General features: G+C 35.9%; 1 protein-coding gene across 1 annotated transcript in view; it reads right to left on the bottom strand.

Moving 5' to 3' along the window:
* The window catches only part of ppp4r1l (protein phosphatase 4, regulatory subunit 1-like), a 36,470-nt gene that overhangs the window by 3,011 nt on the left and 5,551 nt on the right, over positions 1-27,908 (bottom strand). Inside the window, 15 exon segments of the mRNA XM_056460744.1 lie at positions 1,925-2,066; positions 3,991-4,125; positions 4,247-4,367; positions 4,467-4,567; positions 7,312-7,473; positions 12,987-13,172; positions 13,375-13,458; positions 17,519-17,736; positions 18,014-18,483; positions 21,284-21,408; positions 21,653-21,802; positions 21,804-21,812; positions 21,996-22,061; positions 26,470-26,577; positions 27,511-27,657. Coding sequence (XP_056316719.1) covers positions 1,925-2,066; positions 3,991-4,125; positions 4,247-4,367; positions 4,467-4,567; positions 7,312-7,473; positions 12,987-13,172; positions 13,375-13,458; positions 17,519-17,736; positions 18,014-18,483; positions 21,284-21,408; positions 21,653-21,802; positions 21,804-21,812; positions 21,996-22,061; positions 26,470-26,577; positions 27,511-27,657 — 2,224 coding nt within the window.

Below are 27,908 nucleotides of genomic sequence, written 5' to 3' on the forward strand. Positions count from 1 at the left end.
GCATTGATATCACAATGTGAGAATCTGCAATGTGAGAAGTTTTTTTTACTGTGACTACACAGAATTTAAAGAAAATTTAAACCACAGGAAGTGATCATAATGATAATTGTATTTTTTTATACAATGAATAAATACTACAGTACTAACTACAGTAGTCAACATTTTAAGTGGATCAAAAGGTTTATTAAAATAGGAAATAGGTGTTGTTGAATAGTTTTAGGACAACTTTGATGAAAGATTTTGATCCACTTCAAATGTTGACTGCTGAATACAGTTTTATTTTACATTCGATTATTGAATTTCTGTATCTCCAGACTGTCAGAAAACCATAGAGAACTACAATATTTTGTTAGCATCTTTGCTCTTTTGTATTATATTTTATGCATATACACTCTCCATCAACGTAAAATTATGTTTTATGAGTTACTTAAATGATCTTGTAAAATTATATTTAAATCCCAATATACACTCACCGGCCACTTTATTAGGTACACCTTACTTGTACTGGGTTGGATCCGCTTTTGCCTTCAGAACTGTCTTTATCCTTTGTGGCATAGATTCAACAAGATACTGGAAATATTCCTCAGAGATTTTGGTCCATATTGACATGATAGCATCATACAGTTGCTGTAGATTTGTCGGCTCCACATCCATGATGAGATTCTCCCATTTCACTACCAAAGGTGCTCTATTGGATTGAGATCTGGTGACTGTGGAGGCCATTTGAGTACAGTGAACTCATTGTCACTCATTGGCGCGTTATCCTGCTGGAAGTAACCATCAGAGGATGGGTACACTGTAGTCATAAAGGGATGGAGATGGTCAGCAACAATACTCAGGTAGGCTGTGGCATTGATACGATGCTCAATTGGTACTAATGGGCCCAAAGTGTGCAAAGAAAATATCCCCCACACCATTACACCACCACCAGCCTGATCCGTTGATAAAAGGTAGGATGGATCCATGCTTTCATGTTGTTGATGCCAAATTCTGACCCCATCATCAATTTTGGTGAGCCTGTGCGAATTGTAGCCTCAGTTTCCTGTTTTTAGCTGACAGTAGTGACTACTGGTGTGGTCTTCTGCTGCTGTAGCCCATCTGCCTCAAGGTTCGACATGTGGTGCGTTCAGAGATGCTCTTCTGCATACCTCGGTTGTAACGAGTGGTTATTTGAGTTACTGTTATCATTTTATCAGCTGAAACCAGTCTGGCCATTCTTCTCTGACCTCTGGCATCAACAAGGCATTTGCGCCCACAGATCTGCCGCTCACTGGATATTTCCTCTTTTTTAGGCCATTCTCTGTAAACCCTAGAGATGGTTGTGCTTGAAAATTCCAGTAGATCAGCAGTTTCTGAAATACTCAGAACAGCCCGTCTGGCACCAACAACCATGCCACGTTTGAAGTCACTTAAATCACCCTTTCTTCCCCATTCTGACGTTCGGTTTGAACTGCAGCAGATCGTCTTGACCATGTCTACATGCCTAAATGCATCAAGGTGCTGCCATGTGATTGGCTGATTAGAAATTTGCATTAACGAGCAGTTAAACCTATTAAAGTGGCTGGTGAATATATATCGCAGCAATAGAAAATGTCAACGTTACTTTTTTCCCCAACATCGTGCAGCACTACTTAATATTGCTTTAGTAAAACACTTTATGGTTTGTTTTAGAAATGTGATGAAAATGTTCGAGAAATCGGTTAATTTTTTTCAAAATGAACTATTTACTTTTGAATTAATACTGATTTGAGTTTTTAACAGCAGATGGCGCTGTATACTTTACAAACAGCCATCCTCTGCTTGATCCAATTCTGTATAAATCCAACTCGAGCCTAAAATAATCATTAAGACATTAAGGTTTAAGATTTGCGTACAGTTAAAAAACTAACCATCTTTGAACTTTGAAGTTTTGTGTGTGTCTTACATTTTTCCAACACGCTCTGCTGTAAAGCCTTGGCCACCAGCACACGGACGTTGGGCACAGGATCTGTTGAGAGGCTCAGAAGACTGGGCAGAAGGTGCTGGGCAAACTGGTCCATGGGCATACAGTCCTCCTCCACTACTGCCTATATAGAAACACAGAAAACATCACAATCATTAGATACTATTAGATATAACATGAAAGATCTAACATCTGAATACCTTTATGTCAGACTTCGGTTATCGTGAATCAGATTAAATAAAAATAAATAAATAAATAAATAAACTGAAAAATAAACTGAAAAACCAAATCAATGAAACTAAAATTACATGCAATTGTTTTGCTTTCTGTAACACTTATAGCAAACTTTTTTAGGTTATTTTGATGACTAAAACAACTTATTTTGTTCACCAAGTACTGTCATCACATAAACTACAATAAATGTCATACTTTAATTCTCTTGCAATGAAATAATTGTTTGTGTTCAATGACATTTTATGGCAAGAAAATGTGTAGTGCAGTTAAATTAAATGAAGTTTTTACCATTTAATTTTACTAAAAACTTAAAAAAGCGTAAAAAAGTGTGAATTGAAAAGAAAATAATTCATGCAATGAAATAAAATAAATACATAGAAAAATGAAATAATAAATAGGTGAAGATTTAAAACAAATGAAATTAATTAAATCGCTTTTCTAAAACAGGGCATATACAGGAATCAGAGAGTAAATATACGATACAAGACTCTTTCTGTACATTTTAATACCTCATCACCACTTTCAGTTTTAACCGGTGACGTTGGGGACATTTTAATACTGATTGTAAGAAAACTAATCCTCAACTAAAACATTTTTCTTATACAGAATAAAAGTGCTAATCCAGCATGTGTAGCCTATAGGACAGCAGAAATAAGTGATGCCTTGGTTACTGAAGTAAACAACGTAGTGTTATCTAAAATCTAGAAGGATTATTCAATCTTGAATTATTAACCCCTCTGTTTATTTTTTCCCCAATTTCTGTTTAACGGAGAGAATTTTTCAACACATAACAGTTTTAATAACTCATTTCTAATAACTAATTTATTTTATCTTTGCCATGATGACAGTACATACAGCTTCTATACAGCTTAAAGTGACATTTAAAGGCTTAACTAGGTTAATTAGGCTAACTAGGCAAGTTACTTTATAATGATGGTTTGTTCTGTAGACTATCGAAAAAATATATATTTTAAAGCTAATAATTTTGACCTTAAAATGGCTTTTAAAAATAGAATTGAAAACTGCTTTTATTCCAGCCAAAATAAAACAAATAAAAAAATGTCCTTACTCGTGTTAAACATCATTTGGGAAATATGTAAAAAAGAAAAAAAATTCAAAGGGGGTTTAATAATTCTGACTGCAACTATATATGCATGTATATAAATATCGCAAAATTGTCCGCAAACTTCTGGGAATTACCCCCACAAAATTTTGTCAATTTTAATCTTAAAAAAAAAAAAAACATGAAAAACTGGGGGGGTTATATAATTATTATACTGATTATATAATGTTATAATGAATATATAATAAAAAAATGATACAAAATGTAATACCTTTTATAACAGCAGACTTTAAGACTTTGTAATATTTTTAAGGGCATAAAATCTCTCTAAATTAATTTATAAACTTAAAAGACCCCATGGACACCCTGTAAAAATGACCCCACTACATGAAATATTACTATTTTCTGCCACACTTCAACCAAGATGAAATAAAATAATTTGCTTTGTTTCCCTACATATTGTCTTTTGAATTTTGAAAGCGTTCAGAAAGTTTAGTGTAGTGACAATACAAAAGAAGTCACCAGCTGAATAATACTCAATTGCACTAAAGTCTATTATCGCGTATCATCATTTCAGATTAATCCATCTCAGGGTGTCAAGAAACATCTTGACTATTTTATGTAAAATACTCATTAAAAAAGTTAGAGAGCAGCACAAAATATGAGACAAACAAATGTGAAAAATAAATGAATAAGATTAAAAAGAAACCCTGTAAATCCTTTGAATCATTCTTTAAATCAAACATCATACCTGGCAAATGAAAGCAAACGCCTGACGTCCGACCCATTTGGGACTGTGGCAGAACCTCATAATGAGCTCGTTAATGAAATTGAGTCCCAAGTCATGAGCTTCACAGGAATACAACTTCTGCAGGATCTCCACCACCTGACACACATTCACAAGACAGAACAAAAACTTCATTGAATTACCCCCAAAAAACAATGGTGTCAATAAAACCAGCAGAGAGTTATTCTTTTCCATATGTACCACAGGAAACAAGTCTCACCAGTTTGTAGGAGATCCACCGCACTTCAGACACTTTGTCAGAGCAAAGGTTAAGTGCGATCTGTCTGAGGTAGTCATAGACGTCGTTGTGGCTGTACAACTCAATGATCAGGATGAGCTGTCTAAACACACACACACAGACAATACCATAAGAGTGAGATCACGCCTGGAGGTTTTAAAAGACACTGTGTAAATGAAGCTTGTTGCAAAGCAGTGCATACTCTGCTAGTTCATAGCGAAATCTCCAGTTTCGGCTGTTGTCAGTCACCATGAACTCCTGCAGCTGATAAAGATACTCCCGCCGCTTCTCAGCATGAAGAAGCTGAAGAAAAGAGGACACAAATATCTTTTGAAGACAGTGAAGATGGAGCGGTTGTTGACTAAAACAATTGGCTTGCACTGTATTGTGTGCTTGTTACAGTGGAAGTAAATACTTTGTAACAAACTTAGCATGAGGTTTGGTTTAGGGTTGGTTGCTTGCAATTAAGAATGATTTGCTGCTATTACTACTGAAAGTCTTTGTAAGAGATTTAACTAATCACAGTAAAATAAAAGTGTTGCTGAAATGTACAGCAATTAAAATAAGGCTGAATTAAAATGATCTGAAAATTGCTTAAACTCAAGTTAGAAAATTTCTCTTGGCAATTAATCTATATAAATTAATGTACAAGCTAAATAAATATCTCTCTAAATTACAGATTATTTTTAAAATACTTTATTATCAGCTATTCATAGATGACAATTGTGCATCTTTTACACATCTTCAAGAAAAATTTGACCAACCCAATTCTCATTTATTTAGATGCTTTCAGTTACTGAACTTTATCCTTAAGCAGTTTTTTTTATTTTCCCATTGTGCCAAATAAAAGTATACTTGATGATATACTCGACCTTCATACCTCTTTAAAAGGGGTTATTTCCCAAATCTTTACTATTATTAACACAAAACAGTCCCCCTCAACACATGTACTAAGGGCTTTTTGGGAGAAGGAACTGAATTTAACGATTGAAGAAAATATCTGGGATCTAAAGCTGCGGTCACACTGGGCTTTTTCTTCCATAGACTGCCATTCATACGCACGCAAATGCGTCAGACCGGAAACGCAAGGTCATGTGTCCAGTTTCGCAGGTTGCTGCGGTGCAAAGTTCAAGCTTGGTGAACTCTAACCTGCAAAAATCGCATCACTTGATTGCATGAGACCAATCAAGGATCAAAACAGGACCTCTCTGGATAGAAATTTAAAGCATGGAGCGATCGCTCGCTTTTTTTAATGTCTAATCATCTTGTTTAATCCTGCCCCTTTTCGCAGCGCCGCACGACAGAATTTCGCACACACAAAGTCCAGTGTGACCATAGCTTTATTCTTGCACAAATACATTCATCATCAATAAACGACATACACTCATTCAATTCAAGGTCGAGCACAAAACACATTGGTCTAGAACAGTGGTGCTCAACCCTGTTCTTGGAGGGCGACCTTCCTGCAAAGTTCAGCTCCAACCCTGATCAAAAACACCTGAACCAATTAATTAGGACTTGAACAGCACTTGATAATTACAGGCAGGTGTGTTTGATATGGGTTGAAACTGAAATCTGCAGGAAGGTCGATCTCCAGGAACAGCGTTGGTCACCCCTGGTCTAGAACTAAACTGAAAAAAATTTCCCTGATCTTGACCCGACTTGCCTTCGCTGTACAACCGAACCAGCCAAACTGTTACATACTTTCTGGTCTTGCTTGAAACGGTCTGATTTTTGGGGGAAAGTCTTCAGGTGTTTTTCTGCTGTTTTTTCATTATCAATAGACACAAACCCCTTAACAGCACTATTTGGAATCCCGCTAGAATATGTTGAATTAAATTCATTACAGGCCGATAGTGTTGCCTTGCAACTTCATGCTGCGGTCACACTAGAGTTTGTGCATGTGAAATTCTGTTGTTTTGAGCTGCGAAAAGGGGCACAATTAAACAATGAAAAAGCAAGCGATTTGTCCATGTTTTAAATTTCTGTCCAGAGGTCATGTTTTGATCTTTGATTGTTCTCACGCAATCATGTGATGCTAATTCACAGGTCAGAGTTCACCAAGCTTGAACTTTCCAACGCAGTGAACTGAGAAACTTGTTGCACGAGCTTGCGTTTCCGGTGTGACGCATTCGCCTGCATATGAATGGAAGTCAATGGGGAGAAAAGTGCATGTGACCACAGTTTTACTGGCTAGATGACTTATTCTTATAAACTGGAAGTCAGCAGCTCCTCCTCCTAATCGGAAACGAGTTTTTGATTTCTTACTCTTAGAATGGAAAAGATTCGGTTCGCAATAAAACAAAAGCCAAAACAGTTCCAGAAAGTCTGGAGCCCTTTTCTAAAAAATTGAAGGAGACACCTATATCGTAATTGCTTTCTTTTTGTTTCTATAATTAAGCAAATCAATCAATCAATCAATCAATCAAATAATTAATTAATTAATTAATGCATTTATTTATTTATTCTTTTGTTTGTTTTTTATTATGCTTTTTTTTTTCTGATGCGTGTTTTTTGTGTATATGTGTGATATTTTACCTTTTATTTATATACTTATTTAGTGTATAATTATACTTTCCTGATAATTTCTTGTTTGGGGAGTTGTATCAGTGCGTATACCTATATGTATCAATATTATGTATATTTTATTGTCTGGCCTATGTTGAACCTAATTAAAAATACTTTATTAGTTGAATAAATTAAAGCTATATTAAAAAAGGAAAAATTACAAAAAAAAAAAAAAAAAAAATCTGAACAAACAAAAATATTTCTAATTCTGAGCAATTGTCATTCCATGAAAAAACTAAATCCTCTACTTAACCATATTTTTATTTGAAGAAAAAATAAATATCATTAGACCTTTACAGAATAAAATAAAGAATAAAATTGTAAATCAAATCCATACCTTAAAAAGCAGTCAAATGTTAAGTGGTCTCTTAATTATCCCAATATTTAAAATATAATTAAGGCTTTCAAAAATCAAGGTGTAAAAATAAAAATTGCATAAGCTTCACATTCTCTTTGTTAAGGAAATGTTCTATTCTCACCTTTAAGAAATCATACAGGTGTTTGAGGACTCCTATCCGCACCTCATCGAGGTCTTTGAGGAAACCATTAAATATGGGCACCAGGTCAGCTGCAGTGAGCTGATCACCCAGAATCACTGCCAGCTCGTGGATGGAGAACGCAAGCGTCCGTCTCACCTTCCACTGCAACACATTCAACACATGTAACATTTGCAATTTCCACTCTAACATATACAACATGTAATGCATTTGCAGACTCCACTATGACACACTGAACATGGAGCACATTCACATCTCCATAATCAAACAAAAAGTGCTCAGGGGTAGCTTAAATAATGTGTCGGCGCTCTTTTGGTAAGTGATCAGAATAACTTTGAGAATAAACAGCAAAAATCAGCCCAGGGCACTCGAAAAATGTGGAAAAAATATAGACTAAAAAGCCTTTATTCAGGGGGTGTGGTGGGTGTTTTTCTGGCTGGGCTGGGGGGTTGAGGAGTGGATTTGTTTTGTTTATTGAAAGAAACTTCCAAAGATGCTGTGACCACTCACATGTAAAATCAATAAAAATTTCATCACACAAAAAAAGCCTTTATTCACATGGCTAATCCTCAAAAAAACCTACGTGTTTTGACAAAGAACTGCCTTCATCAGGGTAATAGTGACCAGGTGTGTCTGGAGTTTCTTTTGAATGCTACGGTCTCATGAATCATTAGAATATCTAAAGAATACTAAAATAATATATTAAACAAGGTCAACTCAACAATCATTAACTCAGCATTGATGGAGGATAAAAAACATTCACATCTCTTCATCTGTAACACATTCAACAGCTGCACCTTCCACTGTAACTGATTCAACACATGTAACATCTGCACCTTCATCTGTAACACATTCAACATCTGCACCTTCCACTGTAACTGATTCAACATCTGCACCTTCCACTGTAACTGATTCAACATCTGCACCTTCCACTGTAACTGATTCAACATCTGCACCTTCCACTGTAACTGATTCAACACATGTAACATCTGCACCTTCCACTGTAACTCATTCAACATCTGCACCTTCCACTGTAACTCATTCAACATCTGCACCTTCCACTGTAACTGATTCAACATCTGCACCTTCCACTGTAACTGATTCAACACATGTAACATCTGCACCTTCCACTGTAACTCATTCAACATCTGCACCTTCCACTGTAACTCATTCAACATCTGCACCTTCCACTGTAACTGATTCAACATCTGCACCTTCCACTGTAACTGATTCAACACATGTAACATCTGCACCTTCCACTGTAACTCATTCAACATCTGCACCTTCCACTGTAACTGATTCAACACATGTAACATCTGCACCTTCCACTGTAGCTCATTCAACACATGCAACATCTGCACCTTCCACTGTAACTCATTCAACACATGCAACATCTGCACCTTACACTGTAACTCATTCAACATCTGCACCTTCCACTGTAGCTCATTCAACATCTGCATCTTCCACTGTAGCTTATTCAACATCTGCATCTTCCACTGTAGCTCATTCAACATCTGCACCTTCCACTGTAACTCATTCAACACATGTAACATCTGCACCTTGCACCTGTAGCTCATTCAACACATGTAACATCTGCACCTTCCACTGTAACTCATTCAACATCTGCACCTTCCACTGTAACTCATTCAACACATGTAACATCTGCACCTTCCACTGTAACTCATTCAACACATGTAACATCTGCACCTTCCACTGTAACTGATTCAACACATGTAACATCTGCACCTTCCACTGTAACTCATTCAACATCTGCACCTTCCACTGTAACTGATTCAACACATGCAACATCTGCACCTTCCACTGTAGCTCATTCAACACATGCAACATCTGCACCTTCCACTGTAACTCATTCAACACATGTAACATCTGCACCTTGCACCTGTAGCTCATTCAACACATGTAACATCTGCACCTTCCACTGTAACTCATTCAACATCTGCACCTTCCACTGTAACTCATTCAACACATGTAACATCTGCACCTTCCACTGTAACTCATTCAACACATGTAACATCTGCACCTTCCACTGTAACTGATTCAACACATGCAACATCTGCACCATCCACTGTAGCTCATTCAACACATGCAACATCTGCACCTTCCACTGTAGCTCATTCAACACATGCAACATCTGCACCTTACACTGTAACTCATTCAACATCTGCACCTTCCACTGTAGCTCATTCAACATCTGCATCTTCCACTGTAGCTCATTCAACATCTGCACCTTCCACTGTAACTCATTCAACACATGTAACATCTGCACCTTGCACCTGTAGCTCATTCAACACATACAACATCTGCACCTTCCACTGTAACTCATTCAACATCTGCACCTTCCACTGTAACTGATTCAACACATGTAACATCTGCACCTTGCACTGTAACTGATTCAACACATGTAACATCTGCACCTTGCACTGTAGCTCATTCAACACATGCAACATCTGCACCTTCCACTGTAGCTCATTCAACACAAGCAACATCTGCACCTTCCACTGTAACTCATTCAACACATGCACCTTCCACTGTAACTCATTCAACATCTGCACCTTCCACTGTAACTCATTCAACACATGTAACATCTGCACCTTGCACCTGTAGCTCATTCAACACATACAACATCTGCACCTTCCACTGTAACTCATTCAACACATGCAACATCTGCACCTTCCACTGTAACTCATTCAACATCTGCACCTTCCACTGTAACTCATTCAACATCTGCACCTTCCACTGTAGCTCATTCAACATCTGCACCTTGCACTGTAACTGATTCAACACATGTAACAACTGCACCTTACACTGTAGCTCATTCAACATATGCAACATCTGTACCTTGCACTGTAACCCATTCAACACAAGCAACATCTGCACCTTCCACTGTAACTCATTCAACACATGCAACATCTGCACCTTCCACTGTAACTCATTCAACACATGCAACATCTGCACCTTCCACTGTAACTCATTCAACATCTGCACCTTCCACTGTAACTCATTCAACATCTGCACCTTCCACTGTAGCTCATTCAACATCTGCACCTTCCACTGTAACTCATTCAACACATGCAACATCTGCACCTTCCACTGTAACTCATTCAACATCTGCACCTTCCACTGTAACTCATTCAACACATGCAACATCTGCACCTTCCACTGTAGCTCATTCAACATCTGCACCTTCCACTGTAACTCATTCAACACATGCAACATCTGCACCTTCTACTAAAACACAATCAACACATGTAACATCTGCACCTTCTACTGTTACACATTAAACACATCTGCACCTTCCGTTGTAAAACATTCAACAAATGTAACATTCACACTAGGGCTGCACGATAACAGAAAAAATGAAAATCACTATTTATTATTTTGCTCAAAATGTTAATCATGATTAATAATGACGATTATTCCTTTGTATGCCTGTATGCATGTATGCCTGTATGCATGTATGCATGTATGCATGTATGCATGTATGCATGCATGTATGCATGCATGTATGCATGTATGCATGTATGCATGTATGCATGTATGTATGCATGTATGCATGTATGCATGTATGCATGTATGCATGTATGCATGTATGCATGGATGCATGCATGCATGCATGTATGCATGTATGCATGTATGCATGTATGCATGTATGTATGTATGTATGCATGCACAGCCACAAATATAAAAAAACAAAACTTGTAATAAAACTGGGCGAGGAATAAAACTGGGCGAGGATTAGATACAAAGAATCTGATACTTGTTATATAATTTAAATTTTGATTCCTCTTGTCCAATTTTTGCATGCACATTTTTTTTTTCCACTCACTACTCTGCCAAGAACTTCGCCGCTGGGGAGCACCTTCAATAATAATCTAAACATTTGTATAGAGATGGACCGCAAGATGTGCTCAAAAGAGTGCCTACATGTGGTGAAGAAAGCAAAGCTAAGTGTAATTAATGTAATAAACTAACAAGTTATAAAGCAGGGTGTCGCGACCAACAAAGCATCTGCGGTTGGTTCACATCACAAATATCGAATTAAAAGAATGGCGTGTTAGGTTCATTGTGCATCCCGTGGGTACAACCATCAAGAGTTGTGCATTTAAGTTTTACTTGTTGAGTGTGATGAGCAGTTCTGTGTTTTTTTTTTTCATTTAAATATCTTGAGGGACCTGCTGCTGAAGCACGCAGGAGAGACGGCTTTACACTCCGTCATTCATAATTGTAGCTTTTGTATTAGTGTCGAAAGAATATATAAAGTAGAATGTTCTTTTAACAGTCTCAATACGTTAAATCTTTTTCCTTTGCAAAATTCCTGTCATTTTTTCCTCTACAAATTAGATTTTTTAAATCTGTTTGATTCTTTTAAAACCGAAAGCAGCGCCCGTAATATTTTTTCTCCATAAAATACACCTTTGTGAATGTTTTATTTTATGTGTTTAGTCTTTACTGTACTTTTTAATAATTTTATTCTAATCAAAGCAGCATTCAGACGCAAATTTATCCTCGAAAACGTGGCATGACAGCGATGCATATGTTAGATGATTGCTTTTTTTTTCGTGCGCACGATCAATACCTGATCCTTTGCATAAAAGTATTTAATCAAAAGACATGTTAAAATATTTGTTAAATAAATGTTATTTTTAAAAAAGCATATATACCTATTAAAACTGAATAAAGTGTATGGTCTGATCGGAAATAAAGGAAATGAGTTATCTATTTCATTATTTAATGAATAGAATAGGCTAGTCTTTTTATAAATTGAGTTTAATTTACGTGAAACTTTTAAATTACATTCTTTTCTTGTCAATAATAAAAGTTGCATCAGATGATGATGAAAACGAACATGAATACCCACGTGAACAGGGCCACAATTCCTTTTTTTTTTAACATTGAAATTGGATCCAGTGTTCTCAGTCAACATGACTGGCAAACGTGTCAGGAGAAAAAAAAAAAAAGTCAAATCTTTACGAACATTTGGTTCACTTCTAAAACAAATGTTGTCTGGTTTAGTAATGTTAGTAATGCATAGAAAAATGCAAAGCGGAATTCTACTGAGCTCATCAATCCAGTGATGACAGCCACTTTGTGATGGCTTTTAAGGTGGTACATTTTTTTTGTGTTGCCTTGGGAAGTTTGGGCTGAACAAGAGCAAAGGCTACCCGATCAACATTGCATTCCTAGAAGAAAAAAAAAAACACACTTGCATTCAAGACGCAGTCACCTCATACTTGTGATGCGGTTCAATCCGTAAACTCCACCCGTTATAATATCAGCTTGGTCTTTATATTGTAAAATCGTGATGATTGATCGTGGGCCACAAATATCATTATAGTGATAATAACATGATTAATCGTGTAGCCCTAATTCACACTTTCCACGGTAACGGTTGCACCTTTCACTGTGACAGTCAACGCGTGTAACATTCACAATGTTCACTGTAACACATTCACACTTTACACTGTAACACATTCAACACATGTAACATATGTACACCTTCCAGTGCAACACATCTGCACCGTCCACAGTAGCATTTTATTTGAAATGCTATTTTAAGGCAAACTATTTTATACTACCCCATAATTAGCACATTTACAAACCAGGCAATGATAATCTATTCATAAAGATCTCTATACCTGTACGTCTGATGCGAGTGTTTCGTAAGTGTCTTTGAGGCAGTGCCAGTTCTGTCTTCCCAGTGTGAGGGCGACGCCGGGCAGGCTGAATGCACAGTGTTTGGCAATCTCAGTGTCCACGGTCTGAGCTCGAGCGGGGTCTGTCATGGACAGATACTGATCCAGCAACTGCTGAGGAATTACATTCTGAGAAGGCAGAAACAACGACAGTTAGCAAACTTCACAGAGTTAATAAACGGGTCATGTTTTGTTATTAATAGTTTGCAAGCAAATTTATAATTAAAGTCTGTGGTTAGTACAACAATCTGAAAATAAAGGCTTACTGTAACTCCTGCATTTGGTTTTTGGATTCGGTTTCATAGGTTACACATCTAGAGCAGTGCATTACCTGGACTTTAGACTTCTCCTCTTCACATGCTTTAACTGCGTCTGAGTCTTTGTCTTCCTCCACATGTTCTATTAGGTCTGACTCCTGTGTGTACACATAAGCACGTATGAGGAATTTTCTACAGTGTATATCCAGGAACCAGAGAACGACCCTTTTTAACCCTTGTGTGCTGTTGGGGATGCTGTCATCCACTCTGGGGTGATTTTGAGGCTTACTCTGGCCACAAATTTCTCGGGGTTTCAGCAAATGTCCCACATATCCTGGGAAAATGCTTTGGAATTTTTCAAAACCTTGATACACTCTGGGCAAATTGACTACACTTTCATTATGTTGGTGGCTGTTTTTGTTCTATTGACTTCCATTATAACTACATTTTTTGAGTGCAATTTGCAAAGCCATGACACTATAATCATGCATTCTCGATTGTAGGGACGAGGTCAAATTTGAGATTTTTATTGTTGATCATCAATTGCATTGCAAATAAGCTTTATTTCTGGCTTTTATATGGAGCTGGAGCATAGTTTGTGTGTGTGTGTGTGTGTGTGTGTGATAGAAAGAGAGAGAGTTTGAGAAAGACCTTTGCACACTTGCATGAATATGTTTGAAGATAAAAAACAAGCCCTCTCAGAACATAGTAAACATAGTAAATGTATTTATGAGCACATTATAATTTGTGTTTTACTGCATAGAACTCCATATAAAACCCAGATACCCATTTTGCACAGGTCAATCTAAAGGGTTAATGTTGCCAACTGATGATCACCAGTAAAAATGGCAAACAGTACCACTTCTCAACAAGGAAAACCATCAACAATCTAGAATGCATGATTATTTAGTGTCATGGCTATGCAATCAAAAAATGTGCTCATAATTGAAGTCAACTGGGCAAAAACTGCCATGAACATGATAAAAGGGTAGTCAATTTGAACGGTACACAAGGGTTAACTCTCTTTCTAAAGGTTTTAAGATCCCATCGGCACTTTAGGTTTAGACCAGTAACATTGGCAACATTTTAACTTGCAGTATATTTACTATTTAACTTGCAGTACATTAAATTCTGAATGCAAGAAACTAATCCTAAATTAAAACATTGTTCATATCATAAATAAAAAGGCTAACGCCAGCAGGTGGCACCTATAAAACAGCAGAAATAACAATGTTTCCTCGGTTACTGCAGTAAGCCAGGTCAAATCTGGCAGGATTTTATTGATTTCATAAACTACGCAGCATCCCAATATTCGCTAATTAAATTCAGGCAAACTTTAGTACATAACTAAACCTTACATAATCAAAATTGATGCAAAAGGTAATAGCATTAAGATGTTTAATACATTTTAAGGCCTTAAATTTCACTACAGTTGATTTATCAACTTTTATTACTTTAAGACCCCACGGACACGTGTTCTACTGTTTTTGTTGCAAAAATAGATTTACATAAAAATGCAGATGGTGAGCTGCCATGACACATTATTAAAGAAATATATTAGAAATACAACAAGGACTGCTTTAAAATGAACTTAATCAGATGTACTGACGGTATAAGTACACCCCTCACAAATCCCTCATTTAGATTAGTATTTTCGATAGGAAGCTATACAATATTATATTGTGCATATACATTAGATTAATCAGTACTGAAGCCAAATCTGGAGCTTATAACAAAATAACGATCCAAAATCAGTAAACCCAAATTTATGTGTTATAGACAAATATTAAATTTAAATAAAAAATAAAAAAAAGCTAAATTCAAGAGAAACAAAAAAATAATAAACATTGTTGAAATTTTGTAGATTGTAATTGTTTTTCCAATATTTCACATGAATTTAAATGCATTATCTTTCCATTTCTAAAGATGTTGGTGACTAAAATGTAATTTTAATAAATAATTAAGTTTATTAAATCTGTTTTGTTTAAATGCACCTAAATAAATGACCTATATTCACTGAGAAAAGGACAAAAATACGCATTTTCAAAATGGGGTGTACTTAATTATGTTGAGTGCTGTATATGCGTTTCAGAATTTATACATATGTAACTAAAACAAACATGCCTTCTGATAAAGAATATACTACAGCAATGAGTACATTTACATGGACACCATAATTCAATTATAATACGATTAAGACATTACTTTGATTAAGAGTCTACCATGTAAACAGCGATTTTTGATTAATCCGATTAAGGTCATAATCCAACTAAACAGAAATCGGATTAAGACGTGTGGAGTAGGCATCGGACGACAACCGGTTTCAAGGTTTACTGCGGTTTAAAAAAAAGTCAAGGTTTAGAAAAATCATAAACATTTTCTGTTACACCGTTCCTAGGATAAAGTTGAGGTCAGAATTATTAGCCCGCCTTTGATTTTTTTTTCCTTTTTTAAATATTTCCCAAATTATGTTTAACAGAGCAAAGAACGTTTCACACAGTATGTCTGATAATATTTTTTCTTCTGGAGAAAGTCTTATTTGTTTTATTCCGGCTAGAACAAAAGCTGTTTTTAATTTTTTTTAAAAATATTTTAAGGTGAAAATTATTGGCATCTTTAAGCTATATTTTTTTTCGATAGTCTACAGAACAAAGCATCATTATAAAATAACTTGCCTAATTACCCTAACCTGCCTAGTTAACCTAATTTACCTAGTTAAGCCTTTAAATGTCACTTTAAGCTGTATAGAAGTGTCTTGAAAAATATCTAGTCAAATATTATTTACTGTTTATATTTTGTAAATATTATTTATTGTCATCATGGGAAAGTAAAAAAAAAAAAGTTAAAGGTAAAAATAAATCAGTTATTAAAACTATTATGTTTAGAAATGTGTTGAAAAAAATCTGCTCTCTGTTAAACAGAAATTGGGGGAAAAAATTAACTGTTGTTAATAATTGAAAGGGGCTAATAATTTTGGCTTCTACTGTATGTAAAGTATATGTTTTTTTTTAAATGTGTTTTTTGTTTTACGACCATTTCATTAGTTTTTTTTTAGATCAACAGTATCTAGAGCAAAATGACCCTTCAAATCAAAAGCTACAGGTCAAGATTCAGGATTTGTTAAAAAAAAAAACAATGCTATAGACATGAACAGTGCAGTGGCTTTACTTTATATCCAAAGAAAAGAAAGCTATCCAAAAATGCCTTTGTGTTGTTAAAAATCTGTGTTTTTGAAACTAATGAAAACTTTCAGATTTATTTAAATTGTTTAGCCTGACAGGTTTAAAATAAAAAAGCCAAAATATTTTAAATGTTTCTTAAAATAAAATATTTTGTGTTTAATGGGAAAAAAGTCCCAGACATTTTAAAATGACTTATTTTAGATCAGAAATCACAATACAGTGATACCATGATATTTTTCTCCAAGTTTATCATGCCATCAGAATCTTATACTGGCCCATGCCTAATGTGGAGTATGCCGATTTTAGTGGCATTATTGAAGTGCAGTAATGACAAGTAAACACCGTAATCAAACTAATATCGTCATGTAGGAGTTTTTGCCGCGTTTTGCGACAGGATAATCCATCCACACATGGTTGTTTGACACTATTCTCTGCACCAACAGAGTCAGTAAAGGAGCACAGACACAAACATCACAAAATGCTTTCTTTTTCCCATTTGGTCTGCGATATCAAACTCCATTAAAACAACACTCTTCCACCAGTCTTTACTTCATACTCGCATCCAATACCTCAGTTTGTCAAAGGGTGGTAAAAATGAAATGAAATGAAAGTGCCAAACTGCAGGTAGTCAACAAATTAAAAATGAAACACCCGAAATTATGTGAAACTCCAGAGGAAATGTGGATAGCGTGGGGAATAACGTTAATTAAATTAAGTGCTATAACATGTAAAACGGGATCATGAAAGGAACATTCAAAAAGCAACTCATATAAACACCTTAATCATATTATTGTCTTATTAAAAAACAAAAACTGATGTCTATGTAAACGCAGTCAATGACATGCTCATGAAATTCACTTTTAAAGAAAATGACATTTAACAAATTAACATTACAGCAAAACACACTACCAAAATCATTTAAACATATATATTCAAACTGTATCAACCTGGAACTCCTAAGTATATGCAATCAATTCCCAAAGCTATAATACTTGCACATTTTAACAATAAGAAAGAAAGAAAGCTGTTCTCTCACCTCGCTGCTGTGTTCAGAGTCGTCGACCAGCACAGGTGAAGTGGAGGGCGAGTCTGAGATCTGAGCGTCTGTCAGCGAGAGTTCACTCATGGCACTGAGCTCCTCCGACGTCGGGGAGCCCGTGGAGCCATTACTCTCTGACATAGAATCATCAGCGTCTTCAGTCTGACTCTCCAGCTGAGCAGCCTTCAAAGCAGCTGACAACACCTTCACTTGAGCTGCAAGTGGAAAACATATTGGGAAATGAATAACTACTGACTTGGAGAGAAGTAAGGGTGTGCACTTTGACCATATATGATAATGAACCATCAATGTATGTCAACAATCCACATTTTAGGGGTAGGACTAGGACATGTCACTAAAAAATAAAAAAATAAAAAAATAAATAAATAAATAAATCAGAAAATTTCACTAAAACCTGTTAAATTACATATTTTTGAATATTGTCCTCAACTAGAAACAAGTAAAATAACATGAGCTCTTTTTGAAACTCACCTTGCACGTCTGGATCATCTAGATGAGGTTGAAGACAGTCCAGAACCTTCTGGATCTGCGAGCTGGTGGCTGGGCCTTGTGCGTCCAAACTTGGTGCGATTTCTTTCCCCACAGCTTCCGCTTCCCTCGTGGTCTGATCTTTTTTCACGATTATCGCATCTCTTTCCTGTCCTTGTAGCAGCTGCAGGTCTTGGGTGATGTCAGGTAGCTGAGGTCTCCAGAAGTTGAAGGAGTTGAACATTGTGTTGTCGTCCAGTTGCTGGTGGGATAAAGGGGCCGAGCGTTCATGCAGGCTCCGGCTGGTGGTGTTTTCTTGAGATTGGGCTTCTGGAGGATGTGACGGTGAAATATTTGTGTCTGAAATGAACTGAAGCGATTCTGAACGGGGTTGAATGAGAGTGTTTGGAGAACCGATGATGGAGGCGTTGCGGCTGTTACTGGAGTTGCTGTTGGTCACTTCCATTCCATGACTGCAAAGACAGGAGGGGTTCATTCTGAGTTAACGGAGTTATTAATTTCGTTTTGTAAAGATGTTTTGGGATTTTTAACATAATAGTAACCCCATTACTGCTCAAAAGTTAAACTTAAAAAAAAAAAAGACCACTGAGACTTTTGATTTAAAACATTTATTAAAACAATTTCTTTTAGAAAAAGTATAGGTAATATATACCTACATTAAATTTTCTGAATTAATACTGCAATCTTTAGTATTATCAGTGTTGAAGACAGCTTTGCTGCATAAAATTGTGAACTTTATCTGAAATAGAATGTAAATCTAAAAAAATCATTAAAATAAAAGTATGATAGTGTAGATCCATATTTAAAGTAACTCAGAGTGTGTTCACAACTCTGGTTTGGTTTTCTTGGTTCATTTAGTCTTGATCAGGAAGCGAATAAATAGATTTATTCTTTGTTCACTTACCATTCACAGGATAATTTAAGACTGAACCTACAGATAGAAAAAAAACTGAACACACAAGAGCCGCATTTCCACTATCGGGCCACTGAGAGCAAGGGCTTTTATCGGGCTGGGCCGTGCCAATGATTATCACGAAATGATTAAAATGAAGACAACCGAAACAAACAAATGACACTACGCTACTGTACAGCAGTACATTATATGTCTATACACAAAGGCCTATGTATTTTTATTCGTTATGTTTGTTTACTCGCCGACTGACTGTTGGCGTCACACATCGAGTGGTCTCACCACTAACGGAGGGATGACCCAGCACACCATCCATAATATAAAACCACAGAAATTTTATATCCTCCTCGTTTTGATAGACGTCATCAAACATTCTGCCTAAATGCTCCGGAGAGACCTAAAACGTAAATTTATCCATAGGCTGCATGACACTCAATAGGTAATTCCCCTCTATTTAAGAGAATAATTTAAGGATGTTGCATATTATTTGGATATCTTAAGTAAAGGAAACCATTAAGTGTTTCAGGACATAAGAGCAAGTAATAAAATATAGGCTATAGCCTATATTTCGTTGCGCTCAGCAGCTATCCACTAATAAAGCTCTACATGTATTTAAAATTTCCTTTTTAATTTTGCCACATCACATAAAAACAGAAACACTTGTTTGAGGACATAACACATTTTTACTTGTAGTTTTCCCCAATCCATTTGAAAAAGCGGTGCTGCGCAGGACTGGATGACAGAAAATATGGTTACACTCACCCAGAAAAATGCTCTGTTTGCACGATTTGATTAATATCACCGTATTCAAATACTTTTTAAATAATATTTCAAAACTCCTCCGTTGTTTATTGTTGTGTTAGAAAATATCTAAAATCTCTTTTTTTCAGATAGGCCTTTGTAAAATGAGGTTTAAACTTTAAAATGGCTTGAAACAGTTTAATTTATTTGTATTGTATTTACCTACCTTGTTTTAGCTTTTGTTTGTTTTATATTGGTTTATTTATTTAATGTGATTTTCTAATATCTGAAATTTGTAATTTTTTAAAAAATGTCAATATAGCTTAGGCTATTTTATCCAGATATGACACTATTGTATTGAACCTACAAAAGTGGACACGTAATTGTGAAATTTTTTGCCTTTCTGTTGTATTTATATTTTGTATTATCTCCAAAATAAAGAAAGAATCCAAGCCGCTCGCGGCATCAACAGAGCTGTCGAGCTGTCAAGCTCTCTCTCTCTCTAAACTTGACAAAAACTCTTGACAACCTTTACTGGCTGCTGTGTCTTTAATATGGTGTAAATATTATTATACGTTATTGAAACATTAAGGAGGACACAGCAAAGAAATATCACTTATAAAATAAAACTATTTTATAATTTTATGCACCAGCCTTACATTAAAAGGGAAACAAAGGCAATCATAAGCAAAATACCCCTAGCCTACGCCTACAAGATGATGGAATCTTAAACTGACCAGCTATTTGTTTTTCTTTCCCTTATTTATTTATTTTTTGGCACACGTGCTCATGTGTGATAGGAAAACTATTGTAATGGCTGCATGCCATCTTTACCAGACTTGATCAGGCCCCGGAAGTGACAGTGGAAACACGACTGGCCCTGGCTCGCTCGCTTTAGGCACGATAGTGTAAACGCGGCTAATGGTATTTTTATCAGTCGGGAACTCAAGAAGAGCCTATAAAGCATCTAAAGGAGTCAAAACAGTGGCAGGAACTACTTAATCACACACAAAATAAAAATGTGCTGCTAGGAGATGTGATCACAATGCCTATTTTAACTTCAATGGGCAACTTTGCGACACAAACAGGAAAGAACAAATATTTGTAAGCATTCGGTCTTTTAAATAACTGTGAAATCATGTTCTGTTTTTGCTTTGTGTCGATCACATTCATATTTCATTCATTCTTTAAACTGCAACAGAGTTAGTTTGGAGGAGGATTGCCACATTCTTTTCAGCAGTCTTTGTCTACTTTTTGTTCACAGTTATTCAAACAAACCTAACAAAAAAAGAGAGATAATGTAGCCTAGTTTACAGCAGCATCATACGTCTTTAGTTAGATTGTGTCATAAACAGTAGGCCTATAGGTTTGTTATTTTTACTAAAGAAGATATATTATTTGAGTTTACACCAGAACTATAGAAACTGTATTATGCTTAAAAAAACAACAACAAAAAAAAACGGCACAGTATCGGGATTGGATCTGTATCGGTCGATACTCAGAATTCTGGTATCGAGATCGGATCGGTTAAAAAAAAATCTATAATAAAAAATAAATAAATAAAAATCACAAGCTTTTTCTATGAATGCTTTGCAATTTACCTCTCTGAGAAGGTTTTCGGTATCTCACGGAGTGTCCCATCCTCACAGAAATGTAATCCTGTGATGGAAGGGTTGGCAAATGTTGAAATGAAACGACCCAGAGAATGAAATGCAGCCTGGCGTACCTGAAACAAATGAATAAATACAAAATAAAAAAAGAACATAAGCAGATGTTGCTTTCATTTATCAAAAAAAATATAAGTATAATTCCTAAAATGTAATACAGCTGGTCAAACACAGGCAGAAGTCATAAATCTAACTCCACATTGCTGTATGCTACCCATGTTTGCCTTCAGTGAGTACATAAATTACATGCTGAGTCACGGCATGTAAGAGCACAGTGTTAATGTGTGCTGCTTTTGCACTTACCCAGCGTGACTGATCACTAATGAGGTTGATGAACAAGGGGGACAATTTCGTGCGTCGCACCTCTGCAGAAGTGCAGTTTGAAACAACCATGAAACAATCTGCACAGGCCTTCCGAATACCCCACAGACTGTCTGAGCAAAGGTCAAAAAAACTTTGGCATCTGAGGTGAGGACAAAAAGAGAGGCCTGGTTAAAACAGTTGCATGTCATGTAAGAAAAAAAAGCCATAAAATCTGCAAATTGACTTTGTGTGTTTAGTACAAGCAGCTCTTGATATAACTACATCTTAGCCAGCATTTAAATATATACAAGCCTGCACAAGCCACATGTAGAAAAAGTCTCACCAATAGTTTCTCTGTGGCTTCCTGGCCCACAATAGAACAAAACTCACCGAAGTTTGCTGCACAGACCTGGTGGTGAGAAACACACACACACACACACACACACACACAAAAAAGTGTAATAGATGGTTTAGACATCTGAAATGAGGTCAGATTTGGTCTTCTGTTATTTTGTAAAAAGACGCCTGCTGCAACACAAACAGCATTGCTAGCTGCCAATGCAGCACGAGCTGCAAAAGAAGATTAACATTCTTCACAACTTGCTTTTACACAATGTAAGCCCGAGTCTTCTTGCTGCAGCTATTTGATTGGAAAAACAAGTCAAAATCATGCACATGTATCCAGTAAACAGCATGCTTATTTTGTGAGGCATTTGTATCCATTTCACTAATAAGGATTGTAATTCTTTTAAATTACTGTACTGTCACTCTTTAAAATTATAGAATATTATTTATACATTTATTTACCATTTATTATTTATTTATTGCCACATCAGCAAGTTTTGGCTATTTCATGGCAAAATGGATATATGTAAAAATATTACATGATAAAAACAAATTCGTATTACAATAAAAAGTTACTTATAATATATTTTTGTGTGACTTTTACTTAATTAAATTTTATATATTTGTCCAAGTTAAATATGATTTTTTAGTTCAATTTTTGATAAATAATTTAAGATTCTTCCTGGCGGTACCTTTTTAAAAACATCCATCAAAGTACTCGCCTTATAAAAACTGTCTAATTGTTTTCAAACTTTCACATTGCAACAAAATATGTTTGATAGTAAGAGCAGCCTGGCAGTAATTACATTTAGGTGGGTCTTCGTTATTGAGTAAATACAAATGAGTCAACCTATAATGTTCAATTCGACATCTAGTATAGACAGTTTGATCATGACTGGTCTCAAAATTATAATTTGCTTAGTGTTTTTCATTTATTTTCGGGTTAATTTAATGTAATTTGTTATTAATGCAGTTGTCCCATTCCCTTTGCCATGTTTCGTTTATGTACAAATTAATTGTGGGTTTCAAGTCCTCGTGAGGAATTAAACCTTCTCTCACTTTCAAGGAGATAGCCTGTTTTTATTATTAATACATAAACTTGATATTTTCATACTTCTTTAAAGTGCCATAGTAAGAAACACTACTGTGTAAAAGTCTGTGAACTAGCCTTGCCACAATAGACGGTGTTGTCGGTGTTACCGGTTAAGACGCAACACCGGTGACATCACTTTTCCACAGTGACACCGTCCCCACATTTGTTTTAAGTATTCGTTTTTTTATTAAATACTTATTTGAATTAAATGGAAAATATAATTCTAAATAATTTACTTAAGATGAGAGCATGCACTATAAATATAATCTGAACATAGCTACAATGCGTCATAATTCATTTATCAGGTGAGGAGAACGAGTCGAATTTACAGAAAGAGAATGGCGGACCATTTGGTGTCAAAACGCAAGCGCCCCTTGGCAATATTTTGGGATTAAACCAAATGCAAAAAGAGAAGCTGAAAACGTTAATGAGGCAATCTGCAAACTTTGCCTGACAAAGGTGGCAGCATCTGGAGGAAAAAAAAACTAATTTATACACGCACCTTCAACGCACCTACTTGATGTTTAACAATGGGTGGGTCGCGGGTAGATGAGATCAATAGCCATAAATACTCAACGCATACTCTCATTTTAAGTCACGCGACCATCATCTCACAATGTTTAATAATAAATAATCTTAATTTTTATTAAAACGAGTGATTTAGCAATGCCGCGCCATTAATAAGCCAACTGCAGAGAAAAAAAAAAGCAACCATCACGGCAACCACAGTGATCACCGAAGTTCAGCTGTTCTTTTTTGCACTTGATTATTATGCGTTTTATGTTAAAAAAAATCAATAATGCATAGGCCTGAATAGTGTATCCTGTGAGTGTGTGTGCGTCTTTTATCACTGAAGCCGCTCTGTTCAAAAACCGTTGCTTCGTCTGTCTGGCAATATTTCTGCTTTTAATCAAATAAAAAGTTCATTTAGATGAGCCAATATTTAAAAAATTGCAATAAAGTAACTGTGACGTGTAGCCACACATCGAATCTGAGGTCTGACCTCATCTCTCTCTCTCTCTCTCATCCAGACATTGATACAGATGCCACACAAGTCAAGTCGCAAAACTGAGGCTGGTACCAACTGACGGGTAGAATAGCTGAAGCCTTTGCGAAATCTGTCAAAATACAGCACTGAAAATAACAGGCATAAATGTCTTTGAGCCAAAAAGCCTATCTCTTGGATATCTGTAAAACGGAATCAGAGCCAATATTATGTAGAAGTAGTGTCGCCTAATTTATATTAATTAATTAAAAATGAAAACCAAAATAAACAATTCACTGCATTTTTCGTTTGATAAAAAATATACAGAAACGAATAAAATCAAAAGGGTGGCTAGTCTGTATCAATGTGTTTTAATATTAATAAAAATAAGCTTGGCCTATTTAAGCTTAACGGTTATATATGCCGCCAATAGGCAAGCCATTCAAAAAATATTATTTTACTGTGTACTGGGTTATAATATATATTTTACAATAAAAACTAAATGTAGTATGCCTCGCTATCATTTAAACATGCAATTCATAACACACCAGAGGGCCTATAGTCTATGCAGTGTGTAAACTTACAGGGAGGTGTGTGGTCAATAGTCATACTGCGCCCCACAATATTGAACTCCAATATCTCTGAAGGAGATTATGTTATCAGATAGCCAATATTAACTTGAGAGATTTTACATATAAATGTATTTTAAAAAGGAACAACACGCAAATCGACAACAAATAAAACTGGTCCTGTGGAGTTTGTTCAGCACTTGTCATCTTGCCAGTCAGTGTATGTGTACAGCGCTCTTATGCAGCGCGTGTTGGCAATTCCCGCAAAACTGAATGTAAAAGTATTATACGCACGCATTTAAAAGCTATTTAATAGCAGAAAAAAAAGAGGAAACCCCCAACCCCACGATGATACCGGTATTACCGGTGTTGTCACATGTCGATTAACCGGTGGGGAAATTCTCATCGTCATAAGCATACTGTGAGCTACTGTGTAGAGTCTCTAAAGAGTTCTATCTCAAACAAAATGTTACGCTTTTCAACTTTTTACTCATCAAAAGAACCAGAAAAAACAGGCAGCGGTTTTAAAAATTACAATGTTTCTTAATCAGCATACTAAAAGGTTCATGTGACACTAAAACTGGACTACTAAAAAAAAAAATAAATCAGCTTTGCAGTAATTAAGTGTATTGTGATGCAATATATTTTTTATTTAATACCATGTCAGCAACCAAGGCTATTTTCATGGCAAGAACATTTCAATAACAAATATACAATTAAATATAAAATTAAATAAGATGCTTTTGCCATGGTGTCACTTTGCTAATAATATCCTTAAGAGAGTTCATTTCATATAAAAGTCTACTGGAATCATTAAAACCAGGACAGTCCAGTAAAATGTGTTTTACTGTAAAAGGAATCGTGTAGTACAAACATTGAGTGGGGGCTTCACATTTGGGTTATTCTTGTATGCCCAATACGACATCTGGTAAAAATCACTTGATCAAATCTAGTCTTAAAATTCTGTTTGAGATGTCAGGTTGGATTTCATACAGTTTATTATTTTCAATACATGCCACTCCTCTTGCCACTTATTTATAATGTAATCATTGATAAAAAGGTGTCATCTCTGAAGGAGGAATTTGGCATTTGTTCACCACTTATTCCAAAGTGTCCTTAGCAGCTGAATTAATTGCATTTTAAGATCAATAAAAATTTATATTTTTAAATTGTAATATTGCACAATATCACAGTTTTTACTGTAATCAGCCCTGGTGAGTGTATAACATTTAATAGAATGAAAAAAGAATTCACAAAACAATTGTATAATAAACAAATTATAAACTACAACTCATAAAATACAGCAAGTTTTAAAGCAATTTTGTACTTAATTTTGATTACAAGGGGATTTTGTGTGTACGACACTGACACAAAATGCATTAACATTTAACATTACAAAACGCACCTAAACTTCACTTTGATCAGCATATCCCTCTACTTTAAAACAATAAATTACAATTTACTTTACACATTGTACCTCATAGTGCGTCATGATTTTCCCAAGTATGATGCGATCCTGGATTAACATCCATGTTGATCCAGCAACATCGCTTTTGTATGAAAATGTAATCCATACCCATTCCCTACCCCTAAGCCCAACCATAACTGTCAATTATTTCCAAAATCAAAGGGGAATAATAGTTGGATAACAATCCTGTAGAAGTGCATAAACCTAACCGTAGGCCTAAACTCTTAAACTTAATTGTGATTGGAATGTTGTCCCAGGATCAACGTAGATGTTAATCCAGGAACATGTCCGACTGGGTGAATTCAGGTTGGGGGTACCTGATAATGAGCAGGTTGGATCATGTGAGAGCATCATTACCTTGCGGATCTGAAATAGTCTGGTGTCACTGCACAGATCACAAAAGCGCAGCAGTAAAAGATGTTCCACTGTGTCTTTAGTCAACATGGTCACCAGCTTGCACATGATCTGCACCAAAGCATCAAAACAAGAAGAGTTTAACTCAACCATACAAAAACAATTAGCACAGTAGCCTGGAGAATGCATGCAGATATCCGCTTCATCCCAACTAGATTAAAGGTACGACAGGAAATATATGAAGATTTAAGTCTAACGAAAGCAATGCTCTCTTTTAAAAAGGATACTTCCCCCAAAAATAAACTTTCCTCTTAATTTACTCATCCACAGGTCATCCAAGATGTAGGTGCTATTCTTTTTTTAGTAGAACATTACGACTTTTTTATCTGAATCGATGTTTCTTGTTGATTTATAATGGCAGTCAATGGGGACAGTCTTTTGAGGTTAAAAATCTCACAAACAAACAAGTCCAAATCAATAGCCATGGCTCCTGATGACACACTGAGGTCTGAGCCAAAGGATCGGTCCGTGTAAGAAATTGAATATTATCAACTTAGTCAAACAGTTCTTGGTGCAAATGCAGTCAGATTGTAGTCCTGTCGCTTTAAAGACGAATGCACAAGGGCTAATGACACAATCACAAATCTATTAACAAAATGAGTCACCTGAGCTCACATCAAGCGTGCACCCAAGCGCAAACATCTTTAAAGAAACATGACTACATTGAGAACTGTTTGACCAGGCTCTGGATCATAATAATATTGTAAATAATGTTCAGTTTCTTACACGGACTGATTGTTTTGCTTCACAAGACCTCAGTGTGTCATCCGGAGCCATGGTTATTGATTTGGACTCGCCTGTATGTGTTTATTTTTGATCTCAAAAGATCTCATTATATGAATCACAAAGGATTCAGCTTAAAATCTTCTCTAATGTTCTACTGAAAAGAAAGGCATCTATATCCTGGATGACCTGTGGGTGAGTAAATTAACAGCAAATGTTCATTTTTGGTGAAGTATCCATCGCTTAAACACAAAATCTCACCGCAACAGCCTCGACCTTCAGGTCATCTTCACTGCTGGGTTCAGTGAGCTCCAGAAGCACAGGGCAGACCTTTCCCTCCATATCTGGTTTACTCATCAAACCCTGTTCAAGTAGTATCAGCAAAGCAGCCTGGCTCGTCTTTCGCACCTAAGGAAAAACAAAGACGAAACTGACTCATTTTAACAATTAGGTATTAGGATCTATAAGAAGATTAAATATAAAACACAAACATTATCATAGCCTTCAGATTATGACTCATAAAGTGAACATAGCTTGAGCGATCTGATAATTGTTGTGAAATGTACTACTTTATTACAAAAGAGGTTTGCTCTGTTGATAGTACAGAATCATTACAAAGCAGGAAGGTTTAGAAATGCAACCCTAAAGTTTTCAGCATG

Source organism: Danio aesculapii, chromosome 6, assembly GCF_903798145.1.
Source record: "Danio aesculapii chromosome 6, fDanAes4.1, whole genome shotgun sequence".
In the NCBI taxonomy this organism is placed as follows: Eukaryota; Metazoa; Chordata; class Actinopteri; order Cypriniformes; family Danionidae; genus Danio; species Danio aesculapii.